The 15,988-nt window shown below is 40.7% G+C and overlaps 2 protein-coding genes across 2 annotated transcripts; one reads left to right on the top strand and one right to left on the bottom strand.

The window, feature by feature from the left end:
• The first annotated feature begins 4,596 nt into the window (after positions 1-4,596).
• LOC140927640 (uncharacterized) lies at positions 4,597-6,005 on the top strand. Its single transcript, XM_073377315.1, has 2 exons — positions 4,597-4,934; positions 5,405-6,005. The coding sequence occupies exons 1-2, from the start codon at positions 4,682-4,684 to the stop codon at positions 5,884-5,886; spliced, it is 735 nt and encodes a 244-aa protein (XP_073233416.1). The 5' UTR covers positions 4,597-4,681; the 3' UTR covers positions 5,887-6,005.
• A 2,859-nt stretch (positions 6,006-8,864) lies between these two features.
• LOC140926587 (transmembrane protein with metallophosphoesterase domain-like) lies at positions 8,865-13,762 on the bottom strand. The gene is made up of 3 exons (XM_073376308.1): positions 12,952-13,762; positions 11,073-11,238; positions 8,865-9,631 (listed from the first exon to the last, which is right to left on the bottom strand). Exons 1-3 carry the CDS (start codon positions 13,760-13,762, stop codon positions 9,304-9,306), a joined length of 1,305 nt encoding a protein of 434 aa, XP_073232409.1. The 3' UTR covers positions 8,865-9,303.
• Between the last annotated feature and the right edge of the window lie 2,226 nt (positions 13,763-15,988).

Here is a 15,988-nt window from a genome sequence, read left to right as displayed (position 1 = left end):
AAAGGTAAGTTTTGATCCCAATAATTTTCGGATCACTAGACTTTCAGCTAGGAAATCCGAACAGATGAAAAGTTTTTAGGGGATAAAAATATGCCTATATCTACCGTTTAAATACTAAAATACGTTCAACAATGCTATGTTAAGTGGTTTTGAACTTTATCCTCATTGGGTGCCCCTGTTGTACGGGTAGCCTGCGCAGCAGGCGTCGAAAGAAGTAGGGGATAGGGAAAAAGAGAAAAAGGGAAGGGGGGCGGGGATAGAGGGGAAGGGACACCTGCAATAAAAACCCCCTCTTATTCATTTCTGCGGACGCTGGCGTCCGCAAATTCCTGATTGGCTGAGCCGTAATGAGTAACTTATTGGCGTGTATCCTGGCGTGTATTAGTGTGTGAGACAAACATGACGAAGGCATCAAGAAAATGCGTTCTACTGGCATAAGCTTTGGAAGATCAAAATTACCGTGACTGCAATAATGTAGCAACTTCACCTTAAAACTTGAACTAAAACCAACTGTAACAGCTTGTTTAGCAGGGAGAGATGCTCAGAAGGTTTTGTATACTGGATTTGTCCATACACCGAGCGGCGATTCAAAGCGATTGCGATTCTTGCCAGACATCTGCAATGCCAATATTCAAAATACCTACCTTTTCCGCAAAAATATATACCGTCTTGAATGGAGTTTTAAATTGTTTGCAAAGAGACAGCTGAAGCTTTGGTAAAAACTATCCGTTGAGCGTTTTGATAATTCTCGTTTACTTTCATTATACGCGTCTCAGGCTGGCCGTTGTTCTGTTCTTTGTGACCATCACGGTGCTTGATGAGGTTGTAAGATAAAAGGTCTTGTCAGGAGCCGATTACTTGGAGCCTCCATATAAGCCCTTGGAGTCAACCCTTTCCGACGAAAAATTATTTATAGAAATAGCTTTCGCGAAATATTTTCACGCCTTCTCAGTAATATCCAATCGGCTCCTGGTCTTGTGTATTCACACGATACTGATCATTGTTCCAGTTGTCGTAGACTGCGAGCAGTAAAAAAATGAGAGACAGCTCGTAGTCTATGTTTGTCGTGTTTGCTGCGGGAGCAAGAACAGTAACTGAATGTTTCATTTCGCTCGATTATGATCTCACTTGACAATTTCCGGTAAACAAAGTAATTCAGTTCGGACCATGCTGAGAAGTCCCGTACTTGTGATTGGTCACGTATTGACAGTGACATTATCGGATTAGTTAAGAAAATGGTGGGCGGATCACAAAAACACCGGGTCTTATAGCAGGCGCTCCCTTAGGCTCGATTACCAGCCGCTGTTCGGGAAAATGAGCCTGCACTCATCCCACCCGGGAGACGGCGGAAATCGGGCCTAGTGCTCCCTTCCCTTTCCCCTCTTTCGTGCTTTTCTCCCTCCCCTTTTTGCGCCTGCCACGCAGGCAATGTATGGGAAAAAAACCTATCGTTTCCGTAACCTACGAAAATGAAAGGATTTCAATAAAAAACAGCTTACCTTACTTAAAATGTGTGTTACGTCTCTCCTGTGTGGTCCACGGGCCGAGTTATGGCCGTTTTATGGGTTTTTATGTAAACGGTTTTCTCTCTATATAAAGGTTTACCTTGATATGGAGAGAAAACCGTTCACATAAAAACCCATAAATCGGCCCGTGGACCACACAGAAGAGAGTTAACACACATTTTAAGTAAGGTAAGCTGCTTTTTACTGAAATCCTTTCATTATCGTAGGTTACGGAAACGATAGGTTTTTTTCCCATACAAATCCTTATATTTTGAATGTTACGCAACAATGCCGATGCTCGCCGATGCTCATATTTCGAGCTTGGACTACCTGTGCGCTCTCTCAGTAACTGGCTCGCATTTTACAATATCGGAGGTTTCCAACAGACTTAATTTAAGATTTGGAATTACCTTTAAGCGTCAAATAGAAATGATTAGAGAAAGTCGAGGCTTTGTTGCGGAACGTTGCCGTGATAATAATTATATGCAAATTGCAAAAAAGTCGGTTTATTTTGATCAGCATAAGAATTATTTTTCCACGTGTTATTAACTAAATTTGGCTCCTTTTACAAGGTTTCCTCGATGACTGTCTAAATGTTTCAACCAACTTTCGTTTCATCGTCATTTTGACACGATATTGTTGTTTTTTAAAATTTTTCGTTGTCCCATGCGCGTCCGTGTAGGCTGCTGTGTCACAAACTCGAAAAAGTTCTCGCCTTTATCTCATTAAAATTCCCTTTGAAATCGAAAACGTACACATACAACAACTTCCTTGAAAGTTATTTTGTCTCCTTTGGCTGTGTGTAAGGAACGCTCATTCAGTACGTAATGAAATTTTCACCGGCAATTAGCAAACCGCCTCGGACCAGTTTACATTTTTTGGCCGTGTCGTTGATGTTGTGTGGTGTGGCTTGGGTTCATATTTCTGCTATGGATGATTCTTTGATTGGACAACACCAGGAGGTAGATAGCAGCTCTAGTCCCCGAGAATCGGATGATAAACACTCTGTCTTGCATCGCCAGCGAAGAGCCGTAAAAAAGAATGCAACCCCCAAGCAAGACTTTGAAAAACGACTGAAGGTCATGGAAGAAAGGCGAGTCACAAAACGCGTACTTTGTTGTTCCGATAGCTATCAAGCCGAAAAAACAGTAGCATGAAATTTACTTCTGATATTTTGATTGAATAACTGATTAGCACTTTAACCTAAACAAAAATTTAACCAAAATCACATGTTTTACGGCGCCATATATTGTTTCTTCTTTTCGCGGTGGAGCGGTTTTTCGCGAACTGAAGAAAAACCTTGTGTTACAAGGAAGCGAAAATCTTCGCGCCTTTCCCTTTTGGGCATCCATTTTTCTGTTATGATAATTTATCATGTATATCTGTACTATTCATATAATGTGTATTGCCCTACAAAGTACATTAACCATGCCGGACTCTAACCCGCTTTAAGGAACCCTGTCCCTTCCAGGCGTTAAGACAGTGAAGACAGCGCAAAGAGGAGTCAGCAGGAAAAACAGACTTCGCACCGCACTCCACAATCTGAACGCCTAGAACAGGCTAGCTTTGAGGCGTTTTATTTAGCGAGAACTTTTGTGCAATGGTCTCTTATCTTATTGGGAATAACAAAGGATATTGAGTTTATTGGGTTTTTTTTTGTAGATTTTGGTTTTGATTTTGTTTTTAAACGCTCATTCAGCACAAAGTTTCGTGTGTTTCTTGTTGTTGTGGAGAGTCACTCATTTTTAAACACCCTCACCGAAAATTTTTTTCCCCTCTTTTGCAGGCATAATGAGAGTACAAGGCGATTGCGGGAAATAGAGAAGAGGTTTAATATACGGGTTTTGTCAGTTCGATCATTATGTGCATCTCTTTTTTATAACGTTCTAGAAAAAGCTTTAATTTCATACGTTTACCCTTTATCCTTTGGAGAGACTGCATTTCTTATGAAGATTGATCATGAAAATAATCTCGCTGATATAGCAAGCATTTTAGTGGCATTAAGAACTGATTTAGTGAAGGTTGTTTCGGGCATTAGGAATTGCGCGCTGGAAAGCAATTGTTTAGTAGTTACACAAGAACTAAATCATTGCCGGCATTGAGTTCCGTATGTACAAATGCCCAATTTTCAGCAACCGTTATTGAATTAGGTATATACATTTATCTATTTTATCTCACTGCAGGCTTAACATTAACCTAATGCCTCGACTAAAATTTGACTTTTGTTATTTCCTTGATCTTACCCAGACTTGATGCTCTTCTGCGCATACCGCCTCCTCGATCTGGAGACTTATACGCATCTCTTATGGGTTACCTTTTAGGTTGGTGTATTGTGGTGATTAATGATGATTGTAATGGCTAATCACTGCAGACGGTGGAAATTGCTAAAACAATCCAGCAATCTAAACGGGCAGCGAATTCTTAAAGGAGCTGTGTCAGGAAAGAATTTCAGCCCAAAGGACCTGGCCCAAAAAATAAAGTGAACATTACACCCATTTAACCCTTGGAAAGCATATTTTGTCATCGCAGACAAATGTTCCCGCTTATTTTAGCGATGTTGGAGTCGATGGTGTAAAAATTGCGAAAAACATGCCTGCAATTACCTCTTACCCAGAGGTATCTCTCTCTCGATGAAAATTTGCGCGCAAAGGAAGGCGGGAAAGAGAAACTGCCAACACGTCGCATCTCCCCTCTTCTTTCACCCTCCCATGGTCACTCGCTCTTAGTCACCAGTCACTCGCGTTTCGCGCTCGCCTCTGTGCGAAAAACAAAGCGCCTTAAAAGGAGGCAATGTCTCCGACATGATTCTGGAAAACTGCCCACCTACCCCTTCTCTGTAATCCTTTTTTCACTCTCTACTCTAGGACAGCGTGGTCAAACTACAGGCAAAGAGCGAGTTGGACCACCAGGCCCTCCTGGATCACCTGGACCAACTGGATTACCTGGACCATCAGGCCCTAAAGACACACATTGAAATATTCTATCTTAAAGTTAATTTAAAAATACCCTCATTAACTATAAATGAATTTTTCACCAATCGCAATAAAGTAACACCCTTTCCATCCCCTCCCCTTAAGAAAATGAAAAGCAAGGCAAAAATGTGTGCTAAGAACACTTTGCTTTGCATACGTTAAAGATCAGATCGCAAAGACAGCAAACCAAAATCGCTCAGACAAATGATACCGTTTAAAAACCCTAAGCTTCAGTACCATTTCTTTAAAGGGGAGCAGGGGAAACCTGGCACCAACAAGCCATTTCCAGGCCCTCCAGGTCCTAAGGGGGATCAAGGACCTGTTGGAAAGACTGGAGCCAAAGGACCTCAAGGAGCTAAAGGACAAAGGGGACAGGACGGGTCTGGCAGTTCAGGGGTGAAGTATGTGCGCTGGGGAAGGACCACATGTCCTAGCGGGGCACAGATAGTCTATAAAGGTAAAAAGACAAAAAAACGCACTGAGTGCTAAGGACAAGACCGTGAAAAAAAGTTGAAAGCTACTCCTATAAACAAGTTCCTATTCCCTGACAATTCAAGTATCTGATGATAGATCAATTTGTGATGCTGATACCTAACCTGCAGATAAGCGGACTGGAACATTTTTCTCAAACACCTTTATAACAAAAATTATTGCATCAGTTTTTTAGTGATAGCATGATGTCCGGAATCAGTAATCAAGGTAGAGGTGAAAAAGAAAATAATGAAAAACACACCGTCCAACGGAACACAGTTTGACATCGCTCTTTGAAATCATACTTTACTATCAGATAACTGATTAATCTATCGTTTGCGCGGATTTCCAAAATCTACTGTAGGCCCTTAGCCAGTGAAAGACAGATAGCAAGAACAACTCATAATAATGTGGCTAAATGAGCTTACATGATTATTCTCCGTTTGCTTCATACAGGTATAATGGGTGGAGAGTATTACAATCACTATGGAGGTGGTGCAAACTACCTTTGCCTTCCACATAATCCAAAGTATGACAGATACAGAAATGGCGTCCAGGGTGGGGGATATATGTACGGCACTGAATATGAAGTAAATGGGTTCGTTGGCACTGTTTTCAAAAAAAATATCCACGACTATGAAGCTGTCTGCGTTGTCTGCTTTGTAAAGTCACGTGGCTCAATGCTAATGATGCCCGCAAGGAATGACTGTCCGTCTGGATGGACCGAAGAGTATCATGGGTACCTGATGACTGAACATGCCAGTAATCGGCATTCAAGAGATTTTATCTGCCTTGATGGGGACCCAGAATATGTTTCTGGTAGCCAAGCAGGTAGATTTGGTGCTTTATTATACCCTGTGGAGGGTAGATGCGGTTCGCTACCGTGTCTTCCTTATGTTGAAGGTCGAGAGTTGACATGCGCTGTGTGCACCAAGTGAAGCCCCTCGAGAAATAAAAGTAATAAACAGTAATTTCATAAACTCTCATTCTCAGTTCTTTACAGTAATATAAAAATAAAAAACGACACCTGCTTGTTTAAAAATAGTTAAAGTAGTAAGCAAGGTGTGGTGGGCAAAGCAGAAGGTATTAATAACAATAAACCACGTGATTGACTCCAGATGAATGCTTGTTTCTTTAATTGTGTGCAAGTCTTATCATTAATTTTAACGAGGCATGGCCAGTGTGGATAAGAGTTAATTTCTGTGCCTGAAAGAACAAATTTATGATTCAGTTCTAAATCCTGTATTGTTTTTAAATGCCTATTTAAAAACACTCGTAGCCTCGAAATTCCTGAAAAATTCGAACCTAATGTAACTTTTCTTCACTATTCAAACACTGTAATTTTATCTCCGATTTTTCAAACTTCTAGTTATTTCGAACCGATTTGGTTAGGAAAATCGGGGCTCACTGAATACCGTTAAGTGTTCTGTTGGGCTGAATTTCAGCCGTAAAACCGTCCCCTCGAGTCGTACACTCCCGAGAGAGACGGCATCTTTCTCGGGAGTGGGCGACTCGAATACGGCTGAAGTTCAGATCGGGGCTAGTGTTCTGCTTTTTGTGCTTTACTTGACTTATTTGGGTCAGCGTATGAAAAGCAGTATTCAAACTGACCCAACGTGATCCAACATAGCATCGTTGGGACCCGTTTGAGCACCTTTTTGGGCAGTGTAGAATGTTCTCAGATCAGGTTTGACCGTGTTCAAACTTTTCATTCAGTTTTATCCAACATGTTTCGCTGTGCTACAGATCACGACTCCGGCACATATTACCCACATCTGAAAAAAAAAAGCGCAGGTTTGAAGCATGAGTTTTTTCTACGGTGACCTTCTTGCCCGAGAGTAAGATCTCCTGGCTTCTGAAAGCTTCTGAAAGCGTAGTGGTACAAGCACACTCCAATTGCATAGACATCAAAAATCATCTAGACCCTTTTCTTCAGAAGAAAAAAAGTTCGAAGACCAAAAATAATTCTTTTTAAACCTTGTAATAACAGCTTGTGCCAGGAGCGATGGGTGATGGGCTCCTACTTATGAACGATCTTGGGGTTGCAAAGACTGGTGTTATTCCTGCCTTTTTGCTGACCTATATGTCAATTATCCTGTCGACTGACTGCCGATTTGACGATTCGTCTGACGAAGGGCTGTACCGCTTCTCCATCTCCCTAATTCTGACCCAGATCTCCCACGGCCAGGGGGAAGTTCAAGAAAGAGTATGTTGGCCAATCTGATGTCCAGATCGGCCAATCATAAAACTGCCGAAAATGACGCTAAAGTGACATTACTGCTATATTAAAGAGCACTCAATGCATATTGATGTTTACGAAGCTATTCAGCTTACTGTTATTGTACTTTTCTCCATCTTGCTTCGGAGAAACATCTTAGGTCCTCAAAAGCTGGAGGAACGATAAACAGGATGAAGCTTGGAGCTCAAAATTTTTCTCGTGCGCGCGAAGCGTAAGCGGGACAGTGGGACCGGAAATGAGACGGAAGGACCTTAACAAACGGCCTATCCGAGCTAGCGAAAAAGCTGTTTATTTAGACAAACGTTCTGTCATCACCAACGCTAAACAAATGAGGATGGTTTGTCGCGTTTTTACAAATTTTGTCCCAGAGGGGACAATCTCCAAAGGCGCTGTGGACAACATTTGTCCTGGGTAAAAAACTGGCCAAAATCCACCAAATAAACAAAAATGTGTTTTTCTTGTCAATCATTTGTTGTAAAGCCATTATTCCTCCATTAACAAATGCGAATGTTGTCAGATGTAACGGCCTAGTTTCCAGTGCGGATAACTGTTTTCCAAACAAAAATTGGGACGATACAGTTTTTGGTTTCAAAGACAAGTCCGATTTTGTCTGCTAGGAAAGGCCCAAAGTCTAAATGTAGCTGTGAATAAACAACAATATTGCCTCTTGTAAATCCCGAAAGAAATTGGAAACAATGCTTATGCAAAACTTTTGGGGGTAAACAAGGTGTATTATGGAAATGTGAAAGTAGCGAATTAAGTAGAAAAGGTTTGCATCAAAACGAGGTCAACTGCAGCCTCGTTTCACGTCTGACGCAGTCTGGGTAACACGTAACAGACAAACCTGAGGCCAAATCATTATTTCAATATGCAGCATCCAGAACCCCCTAATCCTTTACAGCTCAAAAGTGGTCTGAAAAAAATTTATTTTGTCTTGTTTTTCAACCCACTTCTCGATCGATGTCCCACAAAATTTCGTCCGTGTTTGAACATTCTAAGCCCGCGAAAACAACCGCTTTCTCTCGCTCCTCGCCGCCGAGGATGTTTCGCGAGGAGAAACGTCTGTTGTACTCTGTTTTCGCAGGCTAGAGCATATTAGGGCCATTTAATACGAGGAAAAATAAGACGCACCTTAAAGAAGACGAGAACAGCTCGTATAAATGGTTGGCGTCTTATTTCTGTTCTTGACTCGTTTTCATGTGAATGTTGCCCGTAGCAACGGCAATCCAACGTGGCACGCCAAAAATTAACGCAAGCGTACTATGCGTTCGCGTCTTATTAAGACGCGAAGGTCATTAATACGAAGTTTTTCTTGTCTTAGCTAAGACGCGTCTTATCTAAGAGCAGGTGTTAAGGGCTGTTCTAAAATAAGACGCGTCTTAGCTAAGCCGCGTCTTATTTTAGACGAAATGTGCCGTTTATAAGGAAAGTTCGCGTCTTATTTTTCCTCGTATAAATGGCCCTATTATGTCCAGCTTTTAAATCATCGATGACTAAGAATTTAAATCTGCCCTACGCAAGATCAGATCATATAGACTTCCTCACATGCTCCTTCCCTGAAATTAACGTGTTGCATGTATTTAAATGAAGGAAGTGAAGTTCAAAATAATGAGATGTCCGTCCACACTTATTTTTTGTTACTTATTTAACCAAAACGGTTATCCCGTCATGCGTCCGTACGGGCAAACAGAAAGACTTTTATTAGCTAATGAATAAATAACACCTGAAATAACACACTGTAAAAGGACGAAAAGGAGAAAATAAATAAGTAATGAATTACATATGTAAATATTTTAACAAGTAGGTTAACGATTTTTAGTCCAAAACAGAATTTCAACCATTGCCGTTATTTTCAAAGGTCAGACAATCACAGGAATGACAGTTACGAAATAGTTAAAATCATAAGGTCAGATCTCACTACAGATTAACAGCATTTTTAGAAAAGCATGCAAAGGCTGTTAACTAATTTATTCTGAAACTTGCAAAAACGTCTCTTTACTAACGAAATCCACAGCCACGTTGCTGCAAAGACAGGCTTGAAGGCATCTTTAAGTACTTTGAGCTGAGGATGACTCAGCAGTAGTAGAAAATAATCACGATTTGACAAAAACTGTAGTTATGCAGTTGTCAGAGTAACATGAGTTATTTCTGCCTTGGACCACAACCTCATTGGCATTCCCCAAAAATAAACGCCACTGGAAACATAGACATATGATCCAGATTTGTGCTGGTAAAGCCCCGCAAAGAATGGTTCGGCAACAAGATGAAACAGATGTATTGGAAACAACTGTCCTCCGTGTGTGTGACCAGTTAAAACAAGATCAACATGATAATCATCCAAAGCCAGTTTTGCAACTTTTGGTCTGTGAGCAAGTAAAACTGTCGGGGTACCATGATTCACTCCCGTCAGTGCCTTGCCTATGTCGGTTCCATGATCCCCAGATCTAAAGTAATGAAAAGTGCGATTTCATTTTTCAAATACATAAAGGATCCAGGCACCGATCCACACAGGCTTCCACCATTTTAAGGAAAGTGGTCAGGTTTTCCATAATGAATATGTCTTTAATCATAAAAAACACTTTCCAAGTTGAAATCTGCCTAATATCCTGTCTGAATGACTCAGAAACCCAGGAAAGGGGACTTAAAGGAAAAATTTCCTGGGGGAGCCTGCCCCCAAAGCCCCTAGAAGTTTGCACCTTTGACGCTCGTTTAGGAAATCAGTAAGTATTTATCTTAGATACCCTCCTGGGATCACAAGGAGCTAGGATCATGAAGGGCCCATGTTGAATAGCGGTCCTTTAGAGAAGCAATGCATTTGAATAGTTCAGTCTGCTGTTTAGAAAAATGTGTGCAAACAACTTCATGTGAAATGGTATGGTTAGATCCAGCTTGGGAGCTTGTGCAGTAAACTACTGCTTATAAGTCCCCCTCCCCACACTAATAAGCCCCCCAGTCAAAGGCCCATCTCCCTATAAACAAGAAAATACATGCAATTATACGCCCCGCATATACAAGCCCTTCTGTAGCTTGTATTGAAATGAGTTTGATTTCATATGGTGTTTGAAACTTGACTAAAGACTAGTAAATGCAGAACGTATTTTGATCAGCACTTCTATGATCGTTAAGTGCTTTTTTGTTTTGGTTAAGAGCCCCCATCGGATTTAAGCCCATCCATTTATAAGTCCTAATAAAACCCCTTATAAAGGTGTATAAGCCCTGGGCTTATACTTTACTGTACTCAAAATTGAGCCACAAGAAGGGGCGGGGGGTGGGGTGGGGGGGTTGGGAAGCACTTATTTTGCTAGTTTAGCCAAGGATTAGCCGATTAGGTGCTTAATTGGGAGATGGCACTAAATACAGAGCACGGTGCAAATTCTTATTCAAGAAACAAAGCAATAAAAAATGACCCTATCACCTAGAGTTCATCTTTTCTTTATCATTTTTATCATAGATTATTATAGTTTTGCTTTTGAAAGGTGGCCTGCATAGCAAGTGCTTCCACTCGACTTACAGTAGAACCTCTTTACAACAGCCACCTTGAGGACAGCAGAAAGTGGCCATTGTAAACAGGTAGTTGTTGGTGGAGGTTCGACTGTAATGCAAAAAATTTGTAGCGCAAGGCGGCAACAAAATGGAAGAAGGGGGAGGGTAGAAGAGGAAATCGTTTTCAGTCAACACTTCCACACCACCCGAAAAACAGGCTGCATTAGTGGCATCAGTATTGTGGGATTTGTGGACAAGCATTTCCTTTTCTCCCATCCCCCTTTATCCCACTTTTTTGTTACCCTTTTAAATTTTCTTGACAGACTTGTGTGAAAATGCTTGCTAAGTATGCAGGTTATTGTAAATGCTGAATTGTGCTTATTATGACTGAGAGCAACTTACCTGAGAAAACCACCCTCAGTATCATCCACCCCAGCAAGACAAAGTTCAACCTGTGGTTTGTTTGGATGCGTTAAAAGAACATGAGAATTACGGAGGGGAGTTACGCCAAGATATTCCAGCTCCTTCATCCAGCCGTCAATGTCACCAGTATAGTAATCATGGTTCCCTATAAAAAGAATAAACTATTAAGATTACAGCACTAGAATAGACCATTTCACATCTTTTTTTCAAAGTTTTGATAAACACAAGTTAGCGAATAGCCATTGACATTGTTGGAAAGAGCGCCTTAAAAATTAAGAAACTTACCAAGTTTAAAGATGATATGTTAAAAGCGAGCAAAGATGCTGCTCCACAAAGTCACAAAATCTTACAGATGTGTGTCTAGTTGGGGCATAAACTTGCCCCCCACCATACAAATGTCCATAAAATTCTGCGACTTTGATCAGTTATATTTTGCTTTGTACAACTTATGGCAAACAAAACAAGAAACAATAAACAATATCTTCATTAGTTTTCAACACACCACATTCAAACTTGACATCTTAAGGCGTTCTTTTTAGCTGCGCTGACAGATTTTTGTTAACTGGTTGGAGTCAAAAGTTGAAAAAAAACATGGAAGGGTCAGCTGTCTAGGGAAATGAAGTATGTTTTCAATACATTGGTGGTAGCATGTATTTGTTCATCAGATTGAAAGGAAGCTTTATAGTTACCTTGTAAGCCGTGTTTGTATTAATAAGGGCAAGCACATGATCACCCACCTGGATAAAACAATGCTTAGCACACCTGAACTAAAATATGGACAGATAATCTCTCTGTTTGCCCATTTAGTCTGTGAGTAAGCTTTCTTGGGGCTCCTGGGGTTTGGGGAGGGAGAAACGGGAAAGGTTAGGATTTCATGTAGGGTTACTTTCCTCATTCCGTCCCCCCTTACCCCTGGGAGAGCTTGCTGGCAAGCATCATAGCTTATATATGACCAGGTTTGTCCCAGAGAGATGCCCATGATATAATTTGGCCTGTGGGTCAACTTGTGCTCATAGCAGGGGGAAGGGGGAGGGGGGTGTGGTTGACATTGGGAGGGGAGACTGAAAAAGGAGCGGGGTGAATAGCGGTAGACAAATCCACCGATATGTTATAATTTTAAATCTATTAACTAATCAGCCATTAAAATTTTGCCTTGAAAAGAAATCTGGGCAAAAATATCTTCATTTTACGCAAAGTCCAAAATCCGGGCCCAAAAACTGGATGTATCCGCAATCTGCTGCAATTGCTGGATCTGGAAATCTGTTAAAATCTTGCTTTGAATCTGAAATCTGGGCAAAAATATTTTCAAAATCCACCGATCCATTGGCCTATTCACCTCCCTCAAAAAGGGACAGGCTACACATTTCGGACCTGTGGAGGTTGGCATCTCTGCACATCTTTAGTTAATTTATAATAGACTTTTAAACTGACATTTTATAAGTGGATCATCCGTCTATAGTCCAGTTGAACCACCATTAGGCAGCCACCATTGGAGTACTGGCAAGTGGCCGCTTAATGGGAGGCGGGTCACTCAATAGAGGTTTGTCATAAATTATTAGCATTATTTGAGGCTGGGCACTTATTAACTTTTTCTTCCTTTAGGATGGGCACTTATTCGATCGAAGTGGGTGTGGCTAATTTGAGGAGGGGTGCTTACTTTAATAAACACGATATAGGGAAGACAACCTCGATAAAATGAAACCTTGTCATAACAAACACATTATGCTATTCCCTTAGCCCTTTGTTATATCAAGGTTCTACTGTATAATACACATTCTGTACCTGTTACAAAGTCATTATGCTATTCCCTTAGCCCTTTGTTATATCAAAGATCCACTGTATAATACATATTATGTACCTGTTACAAAGTAGACCCCATATCTTGCTCTTAACTTGAGGAGTGGCTTAACTGCCTGACGAATCTGATAAACAGAAGCATCAACCAGGTCTCCATTTATGGATACAGCATCTGGATTCAGTTGATTAGTTGTCTTTACCACTCTTTCAAGCATTGTCCTACCAACAGTAGGCCCGATATGTACATCAGGTAGCATTACTATCGTAAAACCATTAAATTCCGATGGAAGATTCTTCATTGGTATTCGAACCTTTTTAACCATTGGTTCTTTGATTGCATTCTGAAGTGCTAACACTGCTAAAGTTGTGGAAATTACAAGGATTAGAATAACTTGAAATCTCGCGTAGTGTATTCTTGAGTTAACCAGACCGGATCTTAAATTTATCACGCCAAAAATCCACGTAAACAAATCGCTGATGACAGTGGTCGAAGTCAACAGAATCAACAATCCTAAACTTGTGTAAGATAAGAGAGAGATCCAGTGCGGTTCAACGCCAGAAAATATGAGTCCTAGGACAATGCTACCTTGCGATAAGCTAAGCACTATGATAATAAATGCCAACAGAAGTCTATTTATATTAGAAGGATGATTGTATAACGGCGAGCACAAACGAATCCACAGGTATCTTGCAGAAAAAAACATGACAGATTGCAGAGTTAACCAGCTTTGGACCAGTATTAGTTTATACTTGACTTTCTCGTTCAGGCTCAAGAAGGACGTCCCTACGATGGAAACAATATTTATGCTAACGACAGCTCCAACAGTCACTAGAACTCTGTCCATTTTTGCGCTCCTTCTGGTTGACGCCATCTTGAAGTCTTGAAAGAATAACCCGCGGTGTCACGTGACTGTAAAAGAAAAAACGGTCAACGGACAGGGGATGCCGGGGATGGCGGATTTTTTTCGTTCGATCCTAATCAAAAGGCCCTCTTATCTCACCAGGAGCCCCTAAACTAGAGCTATTCTGTCATTTATTTTCTTTCTTGTTAAAATTTCTCTCTGCGTAACAGTATCAGGAACCGATGAGAGTGATTTGTGCCCAAAGGTCTGGCCCTCGAAGTATTTATCAGGCCCTATTTTAGCAGTTCTCGTACATTCTCTCTTACGTAGTCCCGCTAAAATTGGGCCTGAGATCAGGTTCTCTTTTCGTTTCGCCTTGCCCGCCGGAATGTTATTTACAAAGCGAAAGGAAAATAGGGCCTGATCTCAGGTTATTCTAGAAGGGAATAGTAAAAGTAACGAAAACCACAGGTAACCCAAGTGTAGCATAATATGAATTTGTATGGGAAAAGAAAGAATTTGTATGAAAATTGACATAAAACTTACATCGAACAAATGAACAAAAAACAGCAAAGGTTATGAAAAAAGAGTCAATTTTGGGTTTTCGACAAAACACTGACCCCCTATTGACCCCCCAGCCATTGTTCCAGACACTTACAACAGTTCTATCGAACACAAAAACTTTGTACGTATCATAAGTCGTTATTTCAATTATTTTAAAGAAACATTTTGCATTTCAAGTTGCAGTTTCTTAACAAAATTTAGCCAGACAAAAGCTTGGATTGACCTCAAGTTGTGATATTACAGTTTCCCACTTATAAACGGAGCACGTGTTGACCGGTTTTCGTTATGTTAGTTTTATCGGCTTGCTACTTCATATAAGCATGAAACGTAACTTGTTGTGTCGAAGAAAATTTATCGTGAATTCTTGCACCTAAGAAAAAATTTTCCGCGTACAAGGTGACGCTTATTTATCTGACGCAATAAACTACGGTTCATACAGCTAGCGTCAAAGAAAATGAAGCGTGACTTCTTGCAACGAGAAAAATATTTTTTCGATGTAACAGGTGACGCTTATTTTTTTACACGAAACAGGTCACACTTCATCTTCATGTTCCTTTTTACGCCAATAGCATCAATTACCCCTTTTTTGCAAAATTTCTCCTGCATAGAAAAAATAAATTGATAAAATGACAAGCAACGACTAGAGCGTAATAGACTCTACTTGTTTACGAACTGAATCATACAGTATTTTGTATCTCATTCTGGCCTTCAGATTTATTAGACATTACGGACACGACATGACTGCATAGTGTTATACAGTTTTTATGGAAACTGTGAACACAATCAAGTGTTCAATTTAGCATGTGTACATTCCTTACACAACCATCTAGTTTGCAAAATCTCTGCACCCTTCTGACCTTCATCATTTATCTTCTACATTGCATAAATCTCACAATTAATATATTACCAGAGCAAGAAATTAACATCCCGACCGACTCTGATTGCTGTTACTAGTTATTAGCCTATTAAAGCTCTGATTATTTTGGCTCTAACAAATTACTATATCCACTTGATATACAAAACACAATGTGAGCTAAGGAGACATTATTTTATTCTTGACCATCAATACATGGACGAATAAATACAAAACACATTTGAAATGGTCTGGAAACCTTGAAGGAAACTTTTCATTCTACTCGAGCTCTCTTCATCACTGGGTCATAACCTATCCTCTGAAAACTGTAGGATGTGGACCTCGCAATAAGATGACAGGCCATCATAGCATTGATTGCTCTTCTTAGGGACGGAACATTAGAAAACGTATGGGGGGGGGGGGGGGGAGGGGGGCGAAGAACAAAAAAAATATTCGCGCAAGGGAAAATTAAATGAAAAAAATTCATGCACGCCCATTAACCCTAAAAAATATTCATGCTACGGCCTAAAAAAAATTCATACAAAGAATTTGATAACGAAAAAAAATTCCTGCTGCTCGAAAATTCCCCACTCCCCCAATAACTTTTCTAATGGTCCGTCCCTTAGGGCCTGTTTACATGGAGGTGGGGGACCCCAGGTAGATGAGGTAACCCGCTTAGGTGGGATAACCCGCCTGTCCATATAATCTCTCATTTTAATGTGATCATGTTTACATGATAGGTGGGGTTACCCGCCACATGTTACCTCACCTACCTGGGGTCCCCCACCTCCATGTAAACAGGCCCTTAGACCCCGTTTAGACGGGTATGGACAAGTTTT

The sequence above is a fragment of the Porites lutea genome, chromosome 2 (genome assembly GCF_958299795.1).
Source record: "Porites lutea chromosome 2, jaPorLute2.1, whole genome shotgun sequence".
NCBI classification, from domain to species: Eukaryota; Metazoa; Cnidaria; class Anthozoa; order Scleractinia; family Poritidae; genus Porites; species Porites lutea.
This window is presented reverse-complemented; position numbering and strand designations above follow the sequence as displayed.